Source organism: Stigmatopora argus, chromosome 3, assembly GCF_051989625.1.
Source record: "Stigmatopora argus isolate UIUO_Sarg chromosome 3, RoL_Sarg_1.0, whole genome shotgun sequence".
Taxonomy (NCBI): Eukaryota; Metazoa; Chordata; class Actinopteri; order Syngnathiformes; family Syngnathidae; genus Stigmatopora; species Stigmatopora argus.
Window position 1 is genome coordinate 18,459,800 of NC_135389.1, and position 20,790 is coordinate 18,480,589.

At 40.9% G+C, this 20,790-nt stretch overlaps 1 protein-coding gene across 3 annotated transcripts in view; it reads right to left on the bottom strand.

Moving 5' to 3' along the window:
* Window positions 1-695: 695 nt before the first annotated feature.
* Window positions 696-20,790, bottom strand: part of LOC144070883 (neural-cadherin-like) — a 107,687-nt gene continuing 87,592 nt past the window's right edge. For 2 of the 3 annotated variants that reach the window (XM_077595394.1, XM_077595395.1), the window contains exons 27-31: window positions 19,049-19,313; window positions 17,681-17,864; window positions 15,466-15,716; window positions 8,558-8,712; window positions 699-2,660 (exon numbers count right to left, since the gene is read on the bottom strand). In XM_077595394.1, the coding sequence (XP_077451520.1) occupies window positions 2,157-2,660; window positions 8,558-8,712; window positions 15,466-15,716; window positions 17,681-17,864; window positions 19,049-19,313 (1,359 nt within the window). In that variant the 3' untranslated portion in view covers window positions 699-2,156. Of the gene's footprint in view, window positions 2,661-8,557; window positions 8,713-15,465; window positions 15,717-17,680; window positions 17,865-19,048; window positions 19,314-20,790 lie in introns of all 3 variants that reach the window. The other variant, XM_077595393.1, reaches the window with a different exon arrangement.

Sequence of the window (20,790 nt, forward strand, 5' to 3'; positions counted from 1 at the left end):
TACTGAGAAACACGCACTTTGTGGAGTAGCACCACTAATTTCGTTATACGCAGCTGTTGTATAATGACAATAAAGGCTTTTGATTTTGATTAATTGATTGATTGATTGATTGATTGATTTGAAATCCCACAAAAGAATGTCTATTCACTACCACCCTCCCAATCAAAATGAATTGGACGTCTATCACCGTCAATAATACTGAAACATCACTCACTGCCAGCTCGCCACGTTCAAATAAATTTGACATCTAGTGCCCTCTATAAAAGCCACCCATATGAGTAAATTGTATTGAAATTGACTTGCAAGTAGTGCACTACTACATATTCATCACTTGGTGGCGGTGTGCACTCAGAAAAATTGAGCAATATAGTGCATATGCCTAATATTGATATTAAGCAGATGTACTGTCACGTGTAATCTGATTTTACTTATGCCTGGTAAATCCATTAATTTCGAAATGGTTTGAAGAGAATCTACTTAACTACTTGAAGGAGAATAAAACCATCATCATATCCTTTCCTCATGCTGCATTGTGTACATGAGGGGAGGGTTCTACTGGGACCACCTAAAAGCGTGCCTACCCTCTGAGATTACATGTCACTACTGTTCAACTCCAATGCAGGCCACTGAAAGCTCCTATTGGTCCATTGGGACCTCCAAGCATTGGAAATTAGGACACATTGTTAAGTTGTAAAGAAGTCGTCTTAAATCAACTGTTTTATTTATTTTTTTATTATTTTCCAAATGAGGACGTATTGAAAGCCACAAATAGTGTATGCTTTGTCTGGATTCAGTCACTCCCAAAAACCAAAGCAGACAGATTAACCAGAGAGGATTATTCATATTATGCAAATGACAAGAACATTTTCTCGCTCGGCTTCCTGTCTGCTCAGCGTTTTAGGCTAGCAAGTCAGAAGGAATCTCCAGTTATGTAAAGTCGCCTGGCTCAGGTGCCTAATTTTACGGGACTGTCGTTTTATTTCACAGCAAATCCGGATAGCAAATGAGGAAAACCAACAATTACATAAAATGTCGTAATTTGCTCAAATGAGATATTCGATGGAACATTGCCACATCACTTGCAGACGTTTACGCAAACAATTTTAGGAACAAATACACTCAACAAAAACTGGTGGAGGAATCGTGAGCGCAGTTTGTCGTTGATTTTTGACAAAATGTAAACATTTTATTTGGCGCCAAATGGCTCAGAAGAGGTAAAATAAAAAAAAATGATGGCAAAGCCAAAAAACTGTACTTATTTTTACTGTTAAGTTCCATGATTTGTTTTTTCTTATTTGGTATAAGGCGCGCAAAAAACAAAACAAAAAATAAAAAAAACGATCAAATAAATACACTCAAAAATGGATTGGACCATGGCATGCCTAAATGAAGGGTCGAATGGAATTTTTTCAAGCACACAAATATACTCCAGTGCAACGTAAAGGTTTCTTTTGTCCCTTTCATTGAGCATTCTTTGCGCACATTTATTATAATTTAAAAAAAAACTTTTTATGACAGCAAGTAACTGTTTTAACATTAGCAAAAAGCTTTTACGCATACAGATTGAACAACCTTTCCAAGCCACATAACGAGTAATGTGCGGTGAGGTTCATGTCTGGTGAGGCACAGAGATTTACAAATACAAGAGCCCACAACTTATCCACCATTTCAGACAAAACATGTTTTTAAAAATGTTATCCGTCTGAATGGACTGATTTTCAGTTATCTTGATCATCTGTCACTATTTCTATTCTTTGACGTCAAATCAGAGTCCTCACTATCGCTACCCAAAGATCAGGTAAGAGCAATTTAATGACACTTAACATATTTTAAATGTTATATTTACCATGTGCCTTCCTTGCCTCCCTGACTGCAAATAACATACAAAAAAGCTCTTTACAAAAAGGTATTTTTGTTGAGTATATTTGTCAGACAAGCTTCCAAAAGCTTTACTGTACAGTGCAATGCCAAGTAAACAATACGTCACATTTGATCATTCGTTTGATAGCCAACCGTTCAAATTTCCTACTGTCGGGTATTGACGGCCGTAAATCGGAGCTCGGGCGCGAGCGAGCGTCCCGACCGATGGTCATCGCCGACGTAAAACCACGTCGGAATGATATTTTTTTTTGTTTTTTTTGTTTTGTTTTAAAGTCTCATCCACTCTTCCCGCAGTTCAGCTGCCCTCTGCTCTCCTTGACTTTGTCTCTCGAGACCTCCGAAGGTTTGGAGTCTGCCCGAAGATCGCCGACCACAGCTCGGAGGGTTCTGAACTTGCCGCCGTGAGCTCCCCGGTTCTTGACATCCGCCGTTTCCCCCCCGGACGGACGCCGCGGCCGCGGCAGGGTCCCCGGTTGGTCCGAGTCCCGGATGACCTCGCACAGGTAGCGGGCCAAGTCCTGGCTGGAGAAGGAGAGGGGCTTCTTGGAGCGCCGCATGGTCAGAGGGGACGACATGGTCTCCGTTTCAGAAGGCGGGACCGCCAGACGCAGGGCTATGGCGGCGCTGCCATTCCCGACGCATGAGGTCTTGGCGCCCGACTGGCGGGGCGACCGCTCTTCGGGACCTGACGACGGGACGCCTCGTGGGTAGCTGTAGCGGAGCGAGCGGGACCGGCTGGGGTGGATGGAACGCTGTAGCTCCACCATGTTGAAAGCGTTCTGAAATAAACAACGGCAGAGGCGTGGTAAACGAGTCCCTCATGTAATGGCCTGGGCAGCTTAAAAGAATCCGATATAGACGCGAAGATGAAGAACCGGCTGGAAAGAGGAGAACGCGAGCAACGACGGTGCCATTGATTGGACCATTAATTAATGTTCAGATTGCAGATTGCAAAGAGGAGAAGCGGCTATTAGCCGCGCTATTAGAACAGCGGTATTAGAACAGCGCTATTAGAACAGCGCAATTAGAAGTCTTTTGTACGGCTTCTGTTTCAACTAACTGGCGAGACGTGGGCTTCTTAGGAAGTTGATGCTAGGCTCTCCGTACAAACAAGGCTATTGATTGGGCGTCTGCTATTTTATGCGCTTTCAGAAAACGAACGACCCTGCCGGGGACTGGAGACATATGCGTTCTATTGTCTAGGCCATAATTTCTGAGGTATTAAATGCTCTGGTGTACAGTGTAGTACAACCCTCTCAAATCAACCTTCAAAATGGATTTCTGCGTAGTAATGTATTACTCTACAGAAGGTGGAGTTTTTCTATACAATATGTATTTTGTTCAAGATAATTCAAGAAAGAATGGGATTCCTATTACTAAAATTGCTATTTGTCATTTGAAAAGGAGGTGATTGAACTTGGGGGTTGTGAGGTCAAAGGTCACACAGCCTAATTTAATTGGTTGGTTTGTTCAAGACAACTTAAAAAAGAATAAAAGGAGTATTATCGTCAAACATGAATAATATTTTTGTAATATGAATTTAGAGGTGATTTTATTTGATGGTACTGAGGTCAAAGGTCAAAGGTTTTCTCGATAACTGAAGGAGGAATAAAGTGAAATTGTAATTGAAGTTGTTTTTTCTTCAGAAAAACTCTAGGAAGAATATAAGGATTACTATCAAACATGCAGGAACTGTTTAAAACACCAGTGTCAAAGTGGCGGCCCGGGGGCCAAATCTGGCCCGCCGCATCATTTTGTGTGGCCCGGGAAAGTAAATCATGAGTGCCGAGTTTCTGTTTTAGGATCAAATTAAAATGAATAGTATAGATGTATATTATATTTCCTGATTTTCCCCCTTTTAAATCAATCATTGTAATTTTTTAATCATTTTTTTCTGTGTTTTTAGTTCAAAAATCATTTTGTAAAATCTAAAAATCTATAAAAAAAGCTAAAAAAAAACATTGTTTTAGATCTATAAAAACTGAATATTCAGGGATTTTAATCCAGTTCTTTTAATCCATTTATTTGAAAAAATCGAAATATTATATCTAAAATGGTCCGGCCCACGTGAAATCAAGTTGATGTTAAAGCGGCCCGCGAACCAACCCGAGAGTCTGACACCCTTGGTCTAATATATGAAAATGAACCGTTAATGACATTTTGGGGGACTGAGGTCAAAGGTCACAGAGCCAAATTGAATCTTTGGTCATGATGAATCAAGAACGAAGAAATTGATTATTATGAAAAATGCTGGCTATGTGAGTGATACCAAAGGAAATAGGTGGTTCATTTTTGTGTGTGTAATGAGGTCAAAGGTCACAGAGGTCAGAAAAGATATATTTTCAGAGTGTGCACAATTATTGATCGCCTTTGAATTCAAAGGGGAGGTCTGCTCTCGCTGGGTGTTCCTGCAGAAATCTAATTACATGAAGCGTAAAATTGTCCCATCATTCGAGGATGAAAGTATATACAATACACTTCATATATCTGAGCGATGACCAGAGCAGAGATCAAAATATAAAATGATAAACAAAGATCTTGAAAGGGAACTTGTGAGCTGCAAAATGGATACGGAACAATAAACGACATAGCGATGAAAGAGTTGAACAGTTGATTTCATGCTTATGAAACGCGACCTGACTGACCTCCATTACAAGTGCTAATACGATCTACGTGTTCCCCGTTCCCATCCATGTGAGTACACTTATTATACGCTTGCTCACTATGCATTGACTACCTCGACACATACTTTTCCATTCTGATTGAATCTTTAGCATTGTTGTCATTTGTGGAAATATTGCTGAGAGCATATTTCTCAAGGTTAAATAGGAAAAAGTTGGATGCCACTACCAACTCTTGGCTTCCATTGAAAATGATAGAGGTCCAATTCAATTCAATCGGAAGTCCAATCCGAGTGGACGGGGATTCGCACACGTGTGAAATAAAAAACTGCAAACAAGAATGGAAGTAAAAATGTTAACTATTAAAAAGAAACAGTGCGTGATGAATGTTATTCAGCAAAATCATGTTCTACCATGCATTGGACAAAGACTTTTTGAATTATTATTAAAAGAGTGGTACATTGACTTTTCGGTTTTATTCGATATTCACCTTGCATGTCATTCAGAAGTAAATAAAAGTTCTCATAATTAACAGTTCATTTTATTGCGTTCCTCTTTCATGAATTGTCTGATCACACCATTCCTAATATTTACCAAAATAAAATCGAGGCTTAATTTGTCACATCGCACATAAACATTAGGGGGATGGGGAAAATATGAAACACTAATAATGTAAGAAGCTCTGTCCTTAATCCCTTTCATTTTTTAGAGTCGGGACTTTGCGTTAAAATAATAAATAAATAAAGCATAAGTGATCCACAGGGATTTTTTTTATCTATCACAGCATGACCATTTACCAGCGACAGCTTTTAAAGTAACTATTTAGTCCAGCTTTTTTTTTAAGTATTACTGTAATTATTGCTAGTAAATATCAATAACAAAAACTAAAGGCGCACTCTGAGCGTTGCCATATTTCTGACCTTTATGACCTTTGAACCTTTACCGCTTACACTAAAAATGTAAGTAAAATAAAATCAAGTTGTTGCCGTCTTCGTTTTCTGAAGGTTTGTGACCTTTGACCTCATAAAAAGCAGCAGCGGTCCATGCATTTTCTAGCGACGCCTTCAGCGAATCAATCCAACCCTCAAAAACTATTTTATGGCTATAAAACCTCTACTGCAGCTACAACTGCGACACATGAAAATAATCAATAATAACCTCATACAATTGAAATATTATTTAGGAATATAGCCATATTTTACTCGCCAAAAATCCTTTTTAACTGTACACAATATCCATCCTCCTTTCTTCCTTCTTTTCTATCACCATTGAACCTAATGCTGGAAGTCGAGCCTGTCCTGTCATATTTCTGGCATACGTTTTTATTCGATTTAGTGCTGAAAATGTTCGTTCCCGGTTGTGACAGATTTGCTTGCTTTGGAGTTGTCCGACCTTTCTTAATGATGTCCAGCTTTTTTTTTCTTGAAAATTCCGTCTTGAAAATGGCTTTAAATCAACACAACAATATATTTTGCTTGTGCAGCTCGCTCCAGATACAGTTTGGTAGCTCTAGCTAATCCAGTCTATCACTAGCCAATCATAGTTGGTGAAAGCGATGAAGTATCTCTACGCCTGCGAGAAGGCAATGACGTATCCCTATGCCTGCGACAAGGCATTGTGTGGTGTTGCCAACTCAAAATCTGATTGGTTAAAGCAACAGTCTTATCTACGCTTGTTTAATGCAGCAGAGCCTGCAGAACTGATTGTGAAGGCCTTGAGGCAGATTTCTGACCCTGGCAACAAATAATGGCTGAAATGTGATTGGTTAAATACTTCAATAAGAAAACACACATCTGGAAGCAATGCAACCAGGGGGGTGGGGGGGGGGGGGGGGGCTGTTGTCCCGGGAAGCAATGAAAGGAAGCTAACAGACAATTTTGAATTATTTAATAAGTATTGATGGACAACATATAATATATGATTGAGATTTTCTTAGGCCAGCAGAGAAGGCCTTGAAGGCCCTGACGGCCCGTCACTGATAAAAAGATGAAAAGTGCCCCATGATAGGACAAATTCATGCTAATTACTATTAGGTTAAGATTAATCACATTTTGACTTATCTTGAATATAGACAAGCGGACAGAGGGGCAACCTAACTTTGGTAATGTTTCACCGACTGGCAGAGGTAAAAAATAAATAACAAAAATAAATAAAAACTGTCTTCCAAATGTCATCCCTGATATGAAAATCCAGTGGAAAAAAGATGACGACAGGCATCAATCAATATGTGCCCTCCTGCCTCTGCAAAACAATGATTCATTCCCTTGGAGCAAGAACACATATTTACTTTACTTCTCCTTACGTTTCCATCAGTGCCGTCTCTGTATATTTCCAACCGGATGAGAATAGATGCATTTGATTTCAGGCGCAATAAACGGGATCACAGATGAAGGCGAAGACCTTGGCGTTGAGTTAATTCATCTTCCGCTTTATGTTATTGCAAAGAAATGCATCTGAAAATTAAATTAATTTTCTTCCCCCACTTGCTTTAAGTCTAAAGGATCGCTTATCTTGTGGGAGGGCGCCAAATCCTTTTCTCTTTGGCCCGTTCGGGACCTTGGCATCGTTTGCCCGGCAGCATTTTGTAAACAAATCCCATTTTCTGTCATTCAACAGAATGAATCGGGAAAAGTATGCTATTGGCTGGGTCATAGGGAATATTTTAGATGGGGCGTCTTTAGGGCAGCACGGTGGAAAAGTGGTGGTATCACTTTTCGTTCCCGGTGGGTTGCAACATTCCTATGTGAGGCAAGGGTGTCAGACTCGGGTTGGTTTGTGGGCCGTGTTAACGTCAACTCGATTTCATGTGGGCCGGACCATTTTAGATATAATATTTTGATTGTTTTTTTTTATAAATGGATTAAAAGAACTGGATTTAAACGCCCTGAATATTCAGTTTTTTTATAGATCTAAAACAATGTTTATTTTAGCTTTTTTTTTAGATTTTACAAAATGATTTTTGAACTAAAAACACGGAAAAAATGATTAAAAAATTACAGTTATTGATATAAAAGGGGAAAAATCAGGAAATTTAATATACATCTATGCTCTTCATTTTAATTTGATCCTAAAACTGGAAGTCGGCACTCATGAATTACTTTCCTGGGCCACACAAATTGATGCGGCGGGCCAGATTTGGCCCCCGGGTCGCCACTTTGACACGTGCTGTGAGGGTTGTATGTTCTCCCTGAGCCTGTGTGGGTTATCTACAGGTGCTCCCGTTTCCCTTCCACATTCCCAAAACATGCATAAGAGCCTAATAATATGCTAAATTGTCTCTAACGTGAATGGTTGTGAGTCTCAAAAATTGGCTGAGATTAACTCCAGCACCCCCGCCACTCTTGTGAAATATATGCACACACAAAGACATGCATACATAAACATTTATATATATTTTTTTATTTATTTCCCATGCCACTTATCCTCACGAGGGTTGCAGGGGTGCTAGCCTATGTGGGCTAAGTACAGACAATAGGTGGTGGACACCCTCAATCGGTTGGCAGCCAATCACTGGGTGTATGAGACAAACATCCAATCACACCAGCCTAGCTTGCATGTTTTTGGGATGGAGTAAAGCAGAGTACCTGGAGAAAACCCACAAAGGCCATGAAAGAACATGTAAACTCCACACAGGAAGGCTGGAAAGCACCGAGCATTGAACATGCGATCTCAGAACTGTGAGACGGTAGTGCTAACCACACTTTCACTTTGTTTGGAAAAGTTTGAAATAAAAAATATGGAAAAACACCTGAAATAATATCCCCAGAAATGTCAAAAAGAGCCCATTGCGGCAGACTTGCTTTTGCTGATGTCATCGCCCCCAAGGGGCTCATTTAAAATCGCATCGGATATCGAAATAGTCCCGCCGGTCGTATAGTTTCTATCGATCCTCACTACATGCGGGTATCTGATTTAAAATATAAAAAGATTTCACTTGAAATTGTGTAGCTAAGAGAAACAATGACGATAAAATACTATTGGGAATTAATTAAGAGGAAGTTATGGGGCAAATGTGGAGGTTGCAGATGTGGGTCAGTGGTTTTGATATCGCTTACCTGGTCTTGCTCGCCTCCTCCTTCCTCGTCGTAGTTGAGCACGTTCTCCCGGATGTCCTCCCACTCGCCGCGCTGCGCTGACACGTGGTACACGCCCTCCTTGGAGCCCTTGTGCCTCCTCCAGCACGAGTACACAAAAAGGCCCAGCATCAACACTGAAGGGGGGCCAGAGAGCAGGTTACCGATTTTGACCTTCAATCACCACGCATCCACAAAAACGGATAACGAGGGCTGTCAAAACTCTTCCAATTGCCTCCAAAAAAAGGTATGTTCTGTTTAAATTGATTCATTTTCAAGGATGGACTCTTCAGCTGCCATTGAGGGCGATAGACGTCCAATTCGATTGGACTGGCAGCCCCCCGTCTAATTGGATTGCACGTCTATCGTCGTTAATGGCAGCTGATGAGTAATACTTAGAATTCATTTGTAAACCAGATCCTTTTTTTAATCGTTTTAACCTCATTTCTGATGTCGATTTGAAGTGGAAGAATTTCAAGTTGGCCCTTGCATCTTTTTTTGAAAAAGTAATGGAAAGGCACTGTTAAAATGACTAGCCATGTTAACCCTTTGATGCCTATTGTACCAAATTAGTCATATCAAAGCAGCCTTAATGCTTTAAAACACGTGTCAAAGTGGCGGCCAAATCTGGCCCGCCGCATCATTTTGTGTGGCCCGGGAAAGTTTTAGGATCAAATTAAAATGAAGAGTATAGATGTATATTAGATTTCTTGATTTTCCCCTTTTTAAATCAATAATTGTATTTTTTATTCAATATTTTCTTTGTTTTTAATTCAAAAATCTTTTTGTAAAATTTTAAAATATATAAAAAAAGCTAAAATAAAAATTGTTTTAGATCTATAAAAATACTGAATATTCAGGGCTTTTAATCCAGTTCTTTTAATCCATTTATTTAAAAAAAATCTAAATATTATATCTAAAATGGTCCGGCCCACGTGAAATCAAGTTGACGTTAAAGCGGCCCGTGAAACAACCCGAGTCTGACACCCTTGCTTTAAAAAATAATAATACCATAAATGCCTGTTGTCGTTATTTTGCACATTACACATTACATACATTATTGATTTAGCATTACCTTATAAGCAAAAAGCTTTTTAAAAATTGCTTTTTCAAGACTTAAATCTAAACCCCATGGCTGAATTCAAGCTCCTTGTGCGGGGGCATATTCAATCACATTTGCTTCTTTTCCTGCGGGCCAATAGATTGGACAGCGCTGCTCTAAATGAAACAGGCTACGTGAGCAGAAAGAAGTGTGAGGTCATGTTTTGTCTGAAAACAGACTGCGGCTGGGATTCCGGTGGCTGGAATTAGCCCATTGCATGGTACGATTCTACAGGTGCTAACAAAACACAGACGCAGAAGCACAGCACCCTTTTACCAGATACGTTTGCCGTTTTATCAAAGACAGGCAATCCCCGGGGATTCTCCCGTCAATCCTTCGCCGTCCTTCCCCGCTTTGAGGCAAAGCTCGGCCGCCTCGGCTGAGCACACACAGCGAAATCTCGCCAGAGCCGAAAGGTCCTGAAGCATACATATCAATCAAAGCCGTGGTGCTCTGAATAATACAACACTGTGGTCTGACCTTTAAAGTCAATTAGTCGCACCCGTTTTCTTTCCTCCTATATTTTATACTCGTTAATAATGACACTATTCTCCTCCCCATTTTTTTCCCTTCTGAACTTATGTGAATGCTTCCCTTGCCTATTCATTACTCAGTAAATAAGGCAGTGCTCTTGTTTTTAGTACTTCTACCTGTCGACTTTTTTATTTAGTCTTCCACGCAAGACAGGATGCCTTTTCAGCCAGTGGGGTATGGGCTTCATTTAAATTCATCCAAGGAATGCCAGCGAATTCGTCGCCTAGAGTTATAATTGACTGTGACTGCCGTAACTCATTCACAGCTAGCTTAGCTAGCGTATTTTGGGGATTAGAAATGGCAAAGGACCCAGATTCGGACCTCCTGTGTGGAGTTTGCATGTTGCATGGGTTTTTTCCGGGTACTCCGGGTTCCTCCCACCTCGCGTGTCACTACCAAATCCATGGAAGCCTTCATTGTTTCCAGTCTCACTTTGAAATAAATAAAGTACGAGTCACATTAGTGTACAAATTGCAGGATTAGCCAAACGATGAAAAAAAAATGGGACTTATAGTGCAGAAAATACAACATGAATGGAAGCCAAAGGGTTAAAGGACAAGAACAGTTTGGATTTGGGAAAAAATGATATCGCATCTGCGAGAATGTATGTTAACTCAGTTTTAGTATGGAATTTTATTTTAGCAAAGACCACAAATAATATAATAAAATGGAGAACAACAGGCTGAATAGGCATCTCCAAACAAAATATTCGTTATTCCTATAACTACCAGCAAACAAACACCAACTCACTACCAAATTCTTTCAAGTCTTCCTTCTTTTCAGTCTGTTAAAAAAATAATACGGTACATAGTGAGTCACACTGCAGTACCAACTGCTGGCTTGGACTAAAACCATGAAAATAAAGTGCGACTTATGTCCAGAAACAATATCACCATCAGTGGAGTAGTTAAAAGACAAGAGCTGCTATTTGGACTCATAAGTGGAAATTCCTAAAAAAAAAAAAGCCTGTGCCTCAAAAGCCATTTTTATCCAAACGCCCCTGAAAATATGGTACATGGTCGATTGGTCGCCGGTCTTTTGGTCGCCCAGAAGGTTATTGATAATTACCATTTAAATCGTTGCTCAAATTCCCTAAATACAAACTGCGAATTACTATTTAGTCATGCTTAATGCCCTAGTAATTATTAGGCTAAAGAAAAGCTCCAAATTTCCTGTACTTTTATTGTTTTTTGTTGGAGAACTTGTTAAGACCCTGACTGACGTAGCTTCTTAAAAGGGACAACGCATGTACATCCAAACTCTTATACAGTCACACGTCGGCTCAGTGAAACTGCTCATGGCCATTGTTGGCTTTTATTGATGCGTAGACCGTGTTGTTTTACTTTGTTTTGTCGCTGGTCTTTTGGTCGTCGGTCTTTTGGTCGCCCAGTCTTTTGGTCGCCCAGTCTTTTGGTCGCCCGTTGTCGCGGTCCGGGCGACCAAAAGACCGGCGACCAAAAGATGGCGACCAAAAGACTGGCGACCAAAAGACTGGCGACCAATCGATCGCACAAGGAAAATATACCACTATCAAAATGAGCGCCTCTGAAACTTGGAGTGTGTTCTTTCTCTGATCATAAAAAAAGAAAAAACAATATATTTGATGCACAATGCAGGGGTGTTTGTAGTGTAACCTCTGGAGAATTTTTCCGCTGCCTTTCCGGGGTGATCAATAATCTCCTGCATTATGGATGAGTGGGTGAAAACAAGCACGTCTCGATCAAAACATTTGACCCCGTCGGCTTCAAGCGCAACCTGGGATTAATTACGGGCGCTAAACGCCAGGTGATGGACGGGGCCAAGGTGGCCAACGGAGGGAGAAACTGAAGCAAATGAGACGGGCCAGAGATGGGAAAACGTCATTTAGTTTCAGGGGGATAAAACAGGCACTTTAAATGATCCATAACTCATACGGGAGCTTGATTTGTCCCTTCTTGGGCTGATTTGATGAGCGACTAATGAGGCTTAGCCAGTCAGACATAAGCCTGTCTCAGTCAATAGCGCACGGTGAATTCACACTCCTGTCCTTGTGTGATTCCCTATGTAAAGTTTAATAATGGATGATCATTTTAACTTTTAATGCTCACTGAGGCAAAGCGGGAGTCCCCCTTTAATTTAGCACAGCGTTAATAGAGTGTGCCTTAGATGGGAGGGAGCGCTTTCCTGCGCTGGGTGACAAGACTGGGGATGTCCCTGTGCTAATTCAGTTTTTTTTCCTTTTTTTTCTTACTTGCCATCCCTTTTTTTGCCATTCATGTTCACACTCATAGCGAGGTGCAATTTAGTCTACAGCACACGTGTCAAAGTGGCGGCCCGGGGGCCAAATCTGGCCCGCCGCATCATTTTGTGTGGCCCGGGAAAGTAAAACATGAGTGACGACTTTCTGTTTTAGGATCAAATTAAAATGAAGAGTATAGATGTATATTAAATTTCCTGATTTTCCCCCTTTTAAATCAATAATTGTAATTTTTTAATCCATTTCTTTTGTGTTTTTAGTTCAAAAATCATTTTGTAAAATCTAAAAATATATTTTAAAAAAGCTCAAATAAACATTGTTTTACATCTATAAAAAACTGAATATTCAGGGCTTTTAATCCAGTTCTTTTAATCAATTTCTAAAAAAAAATCGAAATATTATATCTAAAATGGTCCGGCCCACGTGAAATCAAGTTGACGTTAAAGCGGCCTGCGAACCAACCCGAATCTGACACCCTTGGTCTACAGTTTTGGGGATGTAGGAGGAAAACAGAGTACCTGTGGAAAAGCCACACAAACCCATGCAAACGCCACACAGGAAAATAACAACACCACTAAGAGACTAATCCTAATTTTTCTATTAAAGTGAGCCCTTGCGGTACCTTCTTTAGTAAATGCTGTGTTTACAATTATCACACGATGCTCTGTTACTGTCATTAATTTCAAAGTTTGCCTAATGGTTTGATTTACAATAGACAAAAACCACAGTTGTACTATAAAAGCACACATTGACCCACAAGCAAATAGAACCGATCCTGTACCAAAACCAAATATTGTCTAAAATAGCCAATATCGGATCGGGACAGCACTAGACAAGTCATTCAATGAATTAAATTAACTCATGATCATTATCCATTTGATTTTCAGCCTGTTAGGGCACTTCATGATGTAAAACTTCTTCATCTGACATAGGGAGAGATATATTTCCCTTTATTAACAGTTATGAAAATTTAATGCATCACCAAAGAGCCCTCATTCCTTCTTCATAATTGAATGGCATCACGCAGCACTAGGTAGCACCTGCTCTTACCAACAAGTCTCAGCCGCAGACGTGCTCTGAATCCATTATCTTAAGTCTGGGTGCTCTGGCAGGTATTTCACTTTGGAGAGCCCACAGCTGAGCCCGCGCCCCGCAGGCGAGTCCGTCACGGAGGGCCAAGCTTTTTACGAGCCCGTCTCCGACACAAACACTAATAAACAACATGGCGCCCCGGCAGAGGGCTGCCACGGATTTCCAGGGGCTGGCCCGCATTTGCCCTTCTACCTTTATGAGCACCGCGTCCCACCCTGAAGACCTCTGGAATGAACTTAACCGTGACGAAAAGTCTTCTTAAGTGGCCTCTGTGTACGAGGGCCATCGACGCATACATATTTAAAAAGGCAAGGGCAGCTTGTAAAATGCAACGCTTTGGAGATTTTACAGGTTACGACGCCAGCCGGCAAGGCTTTTATTAGATTCTTCACACTGGTCTTCCTTTGCCGGACCATTGCTAGGAAGTGAATTTATCGGGTGTAATATGTACTGTATTTTCCGGACTATAGGTCGCACTTTTTTTTCATAGTTTGGCCAGACGTGCGACTAATACTGAAGTGCGACTTGTGTTTTTTTTCCCTCTCTGACCACCGAAAGCCTATTATATTGTTTTTTTAAAGCTATAATTATTTTGAAATATATATATATATTTCAAAATAACTATAGTTTTTTTAAAGCTATAGTTATTTTGAAAAAAAATAACTTGAAAGTATGTTTGCTCTTGGTTTCTTATCAAATGAAATCTTCCCCTCCATAAAACACGACTAATACTCCAAAAAATATGGTATTTTGTCAGAGGATTAATAATCAACCCTAAACTGATGGTGTCAATATTGGGGAAAATGCTTTCATTTTCAAGCAATAGTGAGGAAATATTAAAGAAATAACATGCTTAAGATGTCATTTTGAAGCATGATCTTATTTGTTCTTATTTGTTTTGAATTACATATTTGAATGATCTGTAGTGAAATTGATGGAATCACTTAAGTTTGAAAAATATTTCCGCTTCCCTACAAATAGTCTGTTTTAATAAGCGTGTTCTATACTACATTTGGATCTATTGATTGAAATTGAGTTGACACATCGAATAATTCTTTTAAAAATGTATATATTGTAATGCATTTCTCCAAAACAGAATTGATATCCTCCAATTATTAAATCATGGCCTGACATTAGCAACCTTTGACATCCAATTCATTTAAACTGGCAGAACTGATTGTGAATGCACAGGTTTTAATGAGTTCACTCTGTATGAATTCATATATAAACACATTGTTCAACATTGACATACATACACAGACATAAACATGGAAAGACAGAAAAAAAAACATTCCAGGCCAAGGTAATGAGAAAAGGTCGGGATCTAAAATCTTTGGGACAGATGAAAGGTAAGGCTGAGAGTGAAAATGACTTTTGAAAGCAGAGTGCAACATCAAAAGTGACAAGGAACGCGGCACACAGACGGAAAATAGAAAAACACAAAAGTTTGAGATTCTCTTGAGACTTTTCTGCCATCCACAAATCAAGCAAAAATATTTGCTGCACCTTCCATTCTAATTAAAAATTATGGCGGCATGTTTATTTGGGATAAGCGACCAATCATGCTACATGTGCACAAACAGTGGTGAGGAAATGGCAACGTTTACATGGACACATTTATTCGTATTTAAAGCCTAAAATAAAATCGCCCATCATTCGTAATAGTCAAAAACCTACTCCGATCATGATTTTATTTTGAAGGAGAAGGCCCATTTGTGTGATATATTATATTTTGATGGACGCCCATGAAAAGTCGCCAATTTTTCAGAATAAACCGTCTTTTTTCCGTGTAAACGCGGCCGATGTTTTGGATGGCGAAAGAATGAAGAATGAAACAAAGCGACATGAAAAGTTGGCAAAACAAAATGACACATTTAGACAGATGGAGTCACCACAAGTAGAAAAGCACATAGTCAACATAGCTACCCAGAAAGGCCATCACGCAGATGCTGATGGCAAACATGGAGCTCAGGCTGAGGCTATTGCCGTCCTCGTTATGGAACATGGCCAGCGACACCTCGCAGTGCCGACCTCGGTAGCCTCGGTCGCATTGGCACGTGTAGCGCGAGGGCGAGTGAGCCACGCAGGCGCCATGGCGGCACGGCCGCCCGGCGCACAGCGTGTAGATGCACGCTTTGCCAGAAGGGCTCTCCCTGGTGATGTGACCTGGAGGGCACCTGTAGAAAAAACAAGGAGGGATTTAAATGTTTATTTTTTATTTTAACTGAATGCTTTAATTCTCATTATGCAAGGATAATGAGATTTAAAGTGCAATAATAACAAGTGTGTGTGTCCTCAAAATTCAACGTATAAAGAAGTGATGTTTCTAGATGATGAAGAAGGCTGGAAAAGCAAAAGCAACCAATTGTTCAATGATAAAAAGAAGACACGAATCAACGAGCTGAGCTCCCGGCAAATAAAGTGCATGATTGCATATTTTCTCCTCAGCCAGTAAACAACATTGAGGCAGTTCAAGAACACTCTTAAAGAGGTAGATGCGTCATTGTCAAAGTCAGTACTGGAGAGACGCCTTCATGAATGTAAATACTAAAGGTTTACTGCAAGATGTAAACTACTGGTAAGGCTCAAAAAACGACAATAGAATTGAATGGAAAACATCTTTTTGAAACCGAAAAACACTCATTCAGTACTAAAGAGTTTTGGGTTACTCAAATAAATGTTAAATTCGGTACTCGGACGTTTCGTCGAAAGACGTTTGGTCCCCGGATGTTTGGTCCCCGGACGTTTGGCCGACCGGACGTTTGGCCGACCGGACGTTTGGTCGACCGGACGTTTGGTCGACCGGACGTTTGGTCGAACGGACGTTTGGTAGAACGGACGTTTGGTAGAACGGACGTTTGGTAGAACGGACGTTTGGTCCCCGGGTTGTTAGTGTTGAAACCAGCTCTCAAAATTATAATAATGAGAGAGAGAGAGTGAGTTTAATATCTAAATATCTAATATCAAAATATCAGCAGTAAACTCTCTGTCATAATTTGACAGCGAGCGAACCCGGCGACCAAACGTCCGGTCGACCAAACGTCCGGTCGACCAAACGTCCGGTCGACCAAACGTCCGGTCGACCAAACGTCCGGTCGACCAAACGTCCGGTCGACCAAACGTCCGGTCGACCAAACGTCCGGTCGACCAAACGTCCGGTCGACCAAACGTCCGGTCGACCAAACGTCCGGTCGACCAAACGTCCGGTCGACCAAACGTCCGGTCGACCAAACGTCCGGTCGACCAAACGTCCGGTCGACCAAACGTGTGGGGACCAAACGTCCAGGGACCAAGCGTCTTTCGACGAAACGTCCGGTCACGGTTAAATTCCACCAAAAACAAAGTAGAAAATGTCTTCCTTTTCATTTCAGGGTATTTTCATTCACTTTGTTGACTCATTGGCTGCCATTGACGGCGCGGGGCGTCCAATTCAACGGGACATTGATTCGTCCCCCAGTCACAATGGAAAGGTTTTTGAAAAGTTGATGTTTTTTCATCAAGTTAGGAAAAAAAAAGAACAAAAAACACTTTGAAGCACTTTGAAAAATATGCTCCCGTCAGCCAGTCGATTGTTCGCTATCTAAAAAGGGACTGAAATGGCTTCTCAGTGGTAGTTCCTCATTATATTCATACAAAAGCTGGGAATATTATTCCCCTCCCCCCGTTCGTTTTCAGGACATTGTACCCCGAGGTGGAGCCGTTTTCACACAATTCGGACATCCGGGTAACGAGTCCAGAAGAAATCGCAACCCATACTTGATCACAGTGAGCTTTTTCATTTGCCGATAGCAAGTCACAACTTCATTATTTTATTCACATTATTGAGGATTTTTTCCCTGCCGCCTGGTTATTTGAATATAGAAAAACAAATCTATTATGTGAACAAGACTGACTTTTCTATTTCACTCATTGCCTAACTAATAATGAACTAGCCCCCCCCCCCCTTCAGCCTAGTTGCTCTTAAAAATGATTTCCAAGTTTTGTTGTTCAATAATTCCACTGTCCAATAGTCCCATCAATAAAATGGCAGGAAATAACCGCGGCAAAAGTCTCAAAAGAACTTCCCGTGCGCCATTATTTAGTCATGTTGCAGTGTTGGAAAAACAAGTTTTTATTTGGACCGACTTGAAATTGGCAGTACCTGCACTCGTGTCGCCTCCAGAGATCCACGCAGACGAGAGGGGGGAAGCAGGGATGTTTACCGCAGGCTTCCGAAGAGCAGCCGAGGGAAACGCCCTGAGAGGTGACCACCTGAAGCCCCTCCGACGGCGGCTCCCTATCCAAGGAAACCGCTCGACCGCTAAATCTCAGATCTCGCATGCAGCCTGCAAAGGAGGAGAAATACACAATAAGACAAGAGACCGCTGGCCAAATCCTTTATATAACATATATCATCCCTGGGAATGGATACACCAAGACTGGAAACAAAGAATAACAGAGTCAATGACCCACCTGCAGACGAAGGGGCGCGAAAACCCTCATGTAAACAAACAGGCCAACAGCCCCTTAGGCTAAGTTGTCAGCACTGGATGAGAATTTAACGCCATTTTGGCTTCTGGGGGGGATAATTAGGTCGGAAGCGTCTTGTAAATACAAAGCAGGTCTGAAGATTTACTTTGGCTGTCTGATTTGCATAGAAGATTTTAAGCCTTGGGGCCTTAGCATTCAAAATGGACGTCTATTGCAGTCAATGGCAGGTGAAGCTGGTCTTGGATTAGATTAGATAACTTTATTCATCCCGTATTCGGGAAATTTCATTCACAGTAGCAAGAGGGTGAGATTACAGGAAAAGACATTAGACATAAATAAATAGGTAATAAATAAGTTAATAAATGAATATATAAATAAATATTATATGTTGCCATTACATGGCTAAGCGGTTAACAAAGGAATCGTCATCTATTTTGAAAAAAAGTTTGGGGACTTTGATTTTTTTGTTTTTTTGTTTTTTTTTTTAGTTAATCGTCTCTGATTTTTGGACTATATACTACTTTTCTCTGAAGAACAACGGCATTTTCCATGATTTTCCTTTGCGAGCTTGATATCGAATTTGATATGCGATAAATATGGAACTATTTTGACCCTCTAAACTGGTAGTTACTATTTTCTAGTTATTCCACCCAAAACAATGATGGTTGTGACATCACAACCAGAATGTGACATCATCGTCTACTGAGAGATTTTGAATGGGCGGGGCCAAGGCAAGGCTGAATAAGGACAATTAATCAGGATTTCATTTCATGATAAAGCCTTTTCAATTTTACGACTAGATTTGTGTCCAAAATATTTTCTGGTCTCATTTTAAAGTCAGTTGTTGTAGTACTTTATTGCACTTTTAATGAATGTATCGTAAACTCCGATGGGAACTCTGTGATGTTACCAGTTAATCTCGACAAATTACCTTGCTAATTCAATGATTGATTAAGCATCAACGAGCCCATTTAGCCAACAATTAGTCCAATGAATCACTTTTCTAAACTTTGAACCTCTTCTGTGAGTATCCACCTACCGAGGAAGCTTCTGTTGTGTCCCGAGGGGAAAGAGTTTCCGAGCATCACCACGGACGGGTCGATAATGATTTCCTGACTCCGCCCAGGAGAAGCCGTTATCTCTCGCCGGCCGCCGCCCCCGTCCACGCGCAGGGCGAACTCCCGGCCAAAGCGGTCCAAGTCCAACTCGTGCCACTCCCCGTCGTCCATGCGAAGCGACGGCAGCGTCAGGTTGTAGTCGCCATCGCCGAGATTGTAGAAAACGGCTGGCAATCCGTGGACAACCTGAAGTGAAAAATATAAAGTTTAATTTGGCGATTGAGTTTGTTGGGTTTCACTGGAGTCGAAATTTCTATCAAAATATACTAGCTAGATATCTTACGTTAGGTTGTCACCGTTTAGTATTTTTTTTGTATTACTATAAAAGAAAAATGTATACATAGCATTGTAAAAGGTAGACATTTTTTATTGAATAGAAGACTGTAATTTCCGCTTATTTTTTATAACTGGGCTGGAACTGATCTGGCAACCCTGCACGTGTGATTACAATTCTCTTCTGATTCAGACATTGCCATTTTGGAGACAGACAAACACAGAAATAGATCACGCCAAGATAATAAGACATACGACAGCTTCCTTGTAGACCGCAGAGAATGAAAAAGGTCAGGCCAAGTAAATAAAAAAAGACTGCGGTGAACTTTCCAGCCAAACGGAAATCTAACTTCCAGCGGCAGTGAAGATTGTCGTAGAATTTCGTAGTCGGATGTGGCACTGCAGAAGTCACCGCAAAGGGAAGAGCCGACAATTATCGGCAACGCTTAAGGTTGACTGAACCCGCTGGAGTGGACCAATGAGAGGGTCCGATAACTGCGGTTTTCTGCGGGTGGAATTCTTAATTGGAAACAGTGGGGTGAGATAATTCCCATTCGAGCCAGCCGCTGTTAACGATTGCTCACTCAGCAGGATTTCTCCAAACACCTCCGAAGCAAACAGAAAATAGTAAGAAAATCCCACATGAATACATTCCTATTACAATTTGGCCTATATTTTCCATTGCATTTTGCTGTGGTCACTGTGAAACAATTTATAGTATCTGCTCCAGGAAAATATTTTTCTTCCATCCCCTCTCTATCTCCAAGATGAAAAGGCACTTTTGCACTGCAGTGGGCTCACATCCAATCTTTTATACAAACTCTCCTCTTCCTCCCACTGCCACTAAGGGACAGCTCCAAAGGAAAGTGGACAACGATGTTTCCTCCTTTTATCACGTTGTGTCCCAAAGAAAAACAAGGCCAAAAACCTGAAAGGTGGCGTTTGCCAATTGCAGCAATTTCAACTCGAGTAAAACCGGTTGCTTGCACACATGCTGACCTGCCATTTTATAAAATGAGACAGTCCAAACAGACGTGACAGCCATTTACCACCAGGTGCTGTTTGTATTTCACGTGACACGAAATGACATGAAAGCTATGAATAATAACCCCAAAAAACATGTTTGAATCATGTCAACAGTGTCATTCAGGAGAAAGTGCAACAAGACGGCATTTTTTGTGCATTAGCACCTCAGCAAAACAACGAATTTTCCGCACTACAGTAATACCTCGTTTATTGTGGTTAATAATAATAATAATAATCGGACATAGGCTTCGTCATCATCATTGACTCGACAAAAGCCTAATTGTCCTCATACCCAGCTGCGTATGACGAAATTGGTAGTGCTTCTCCACAAGGTGCGCTTTCCCGGCAAAAGGCCCGAATAAGT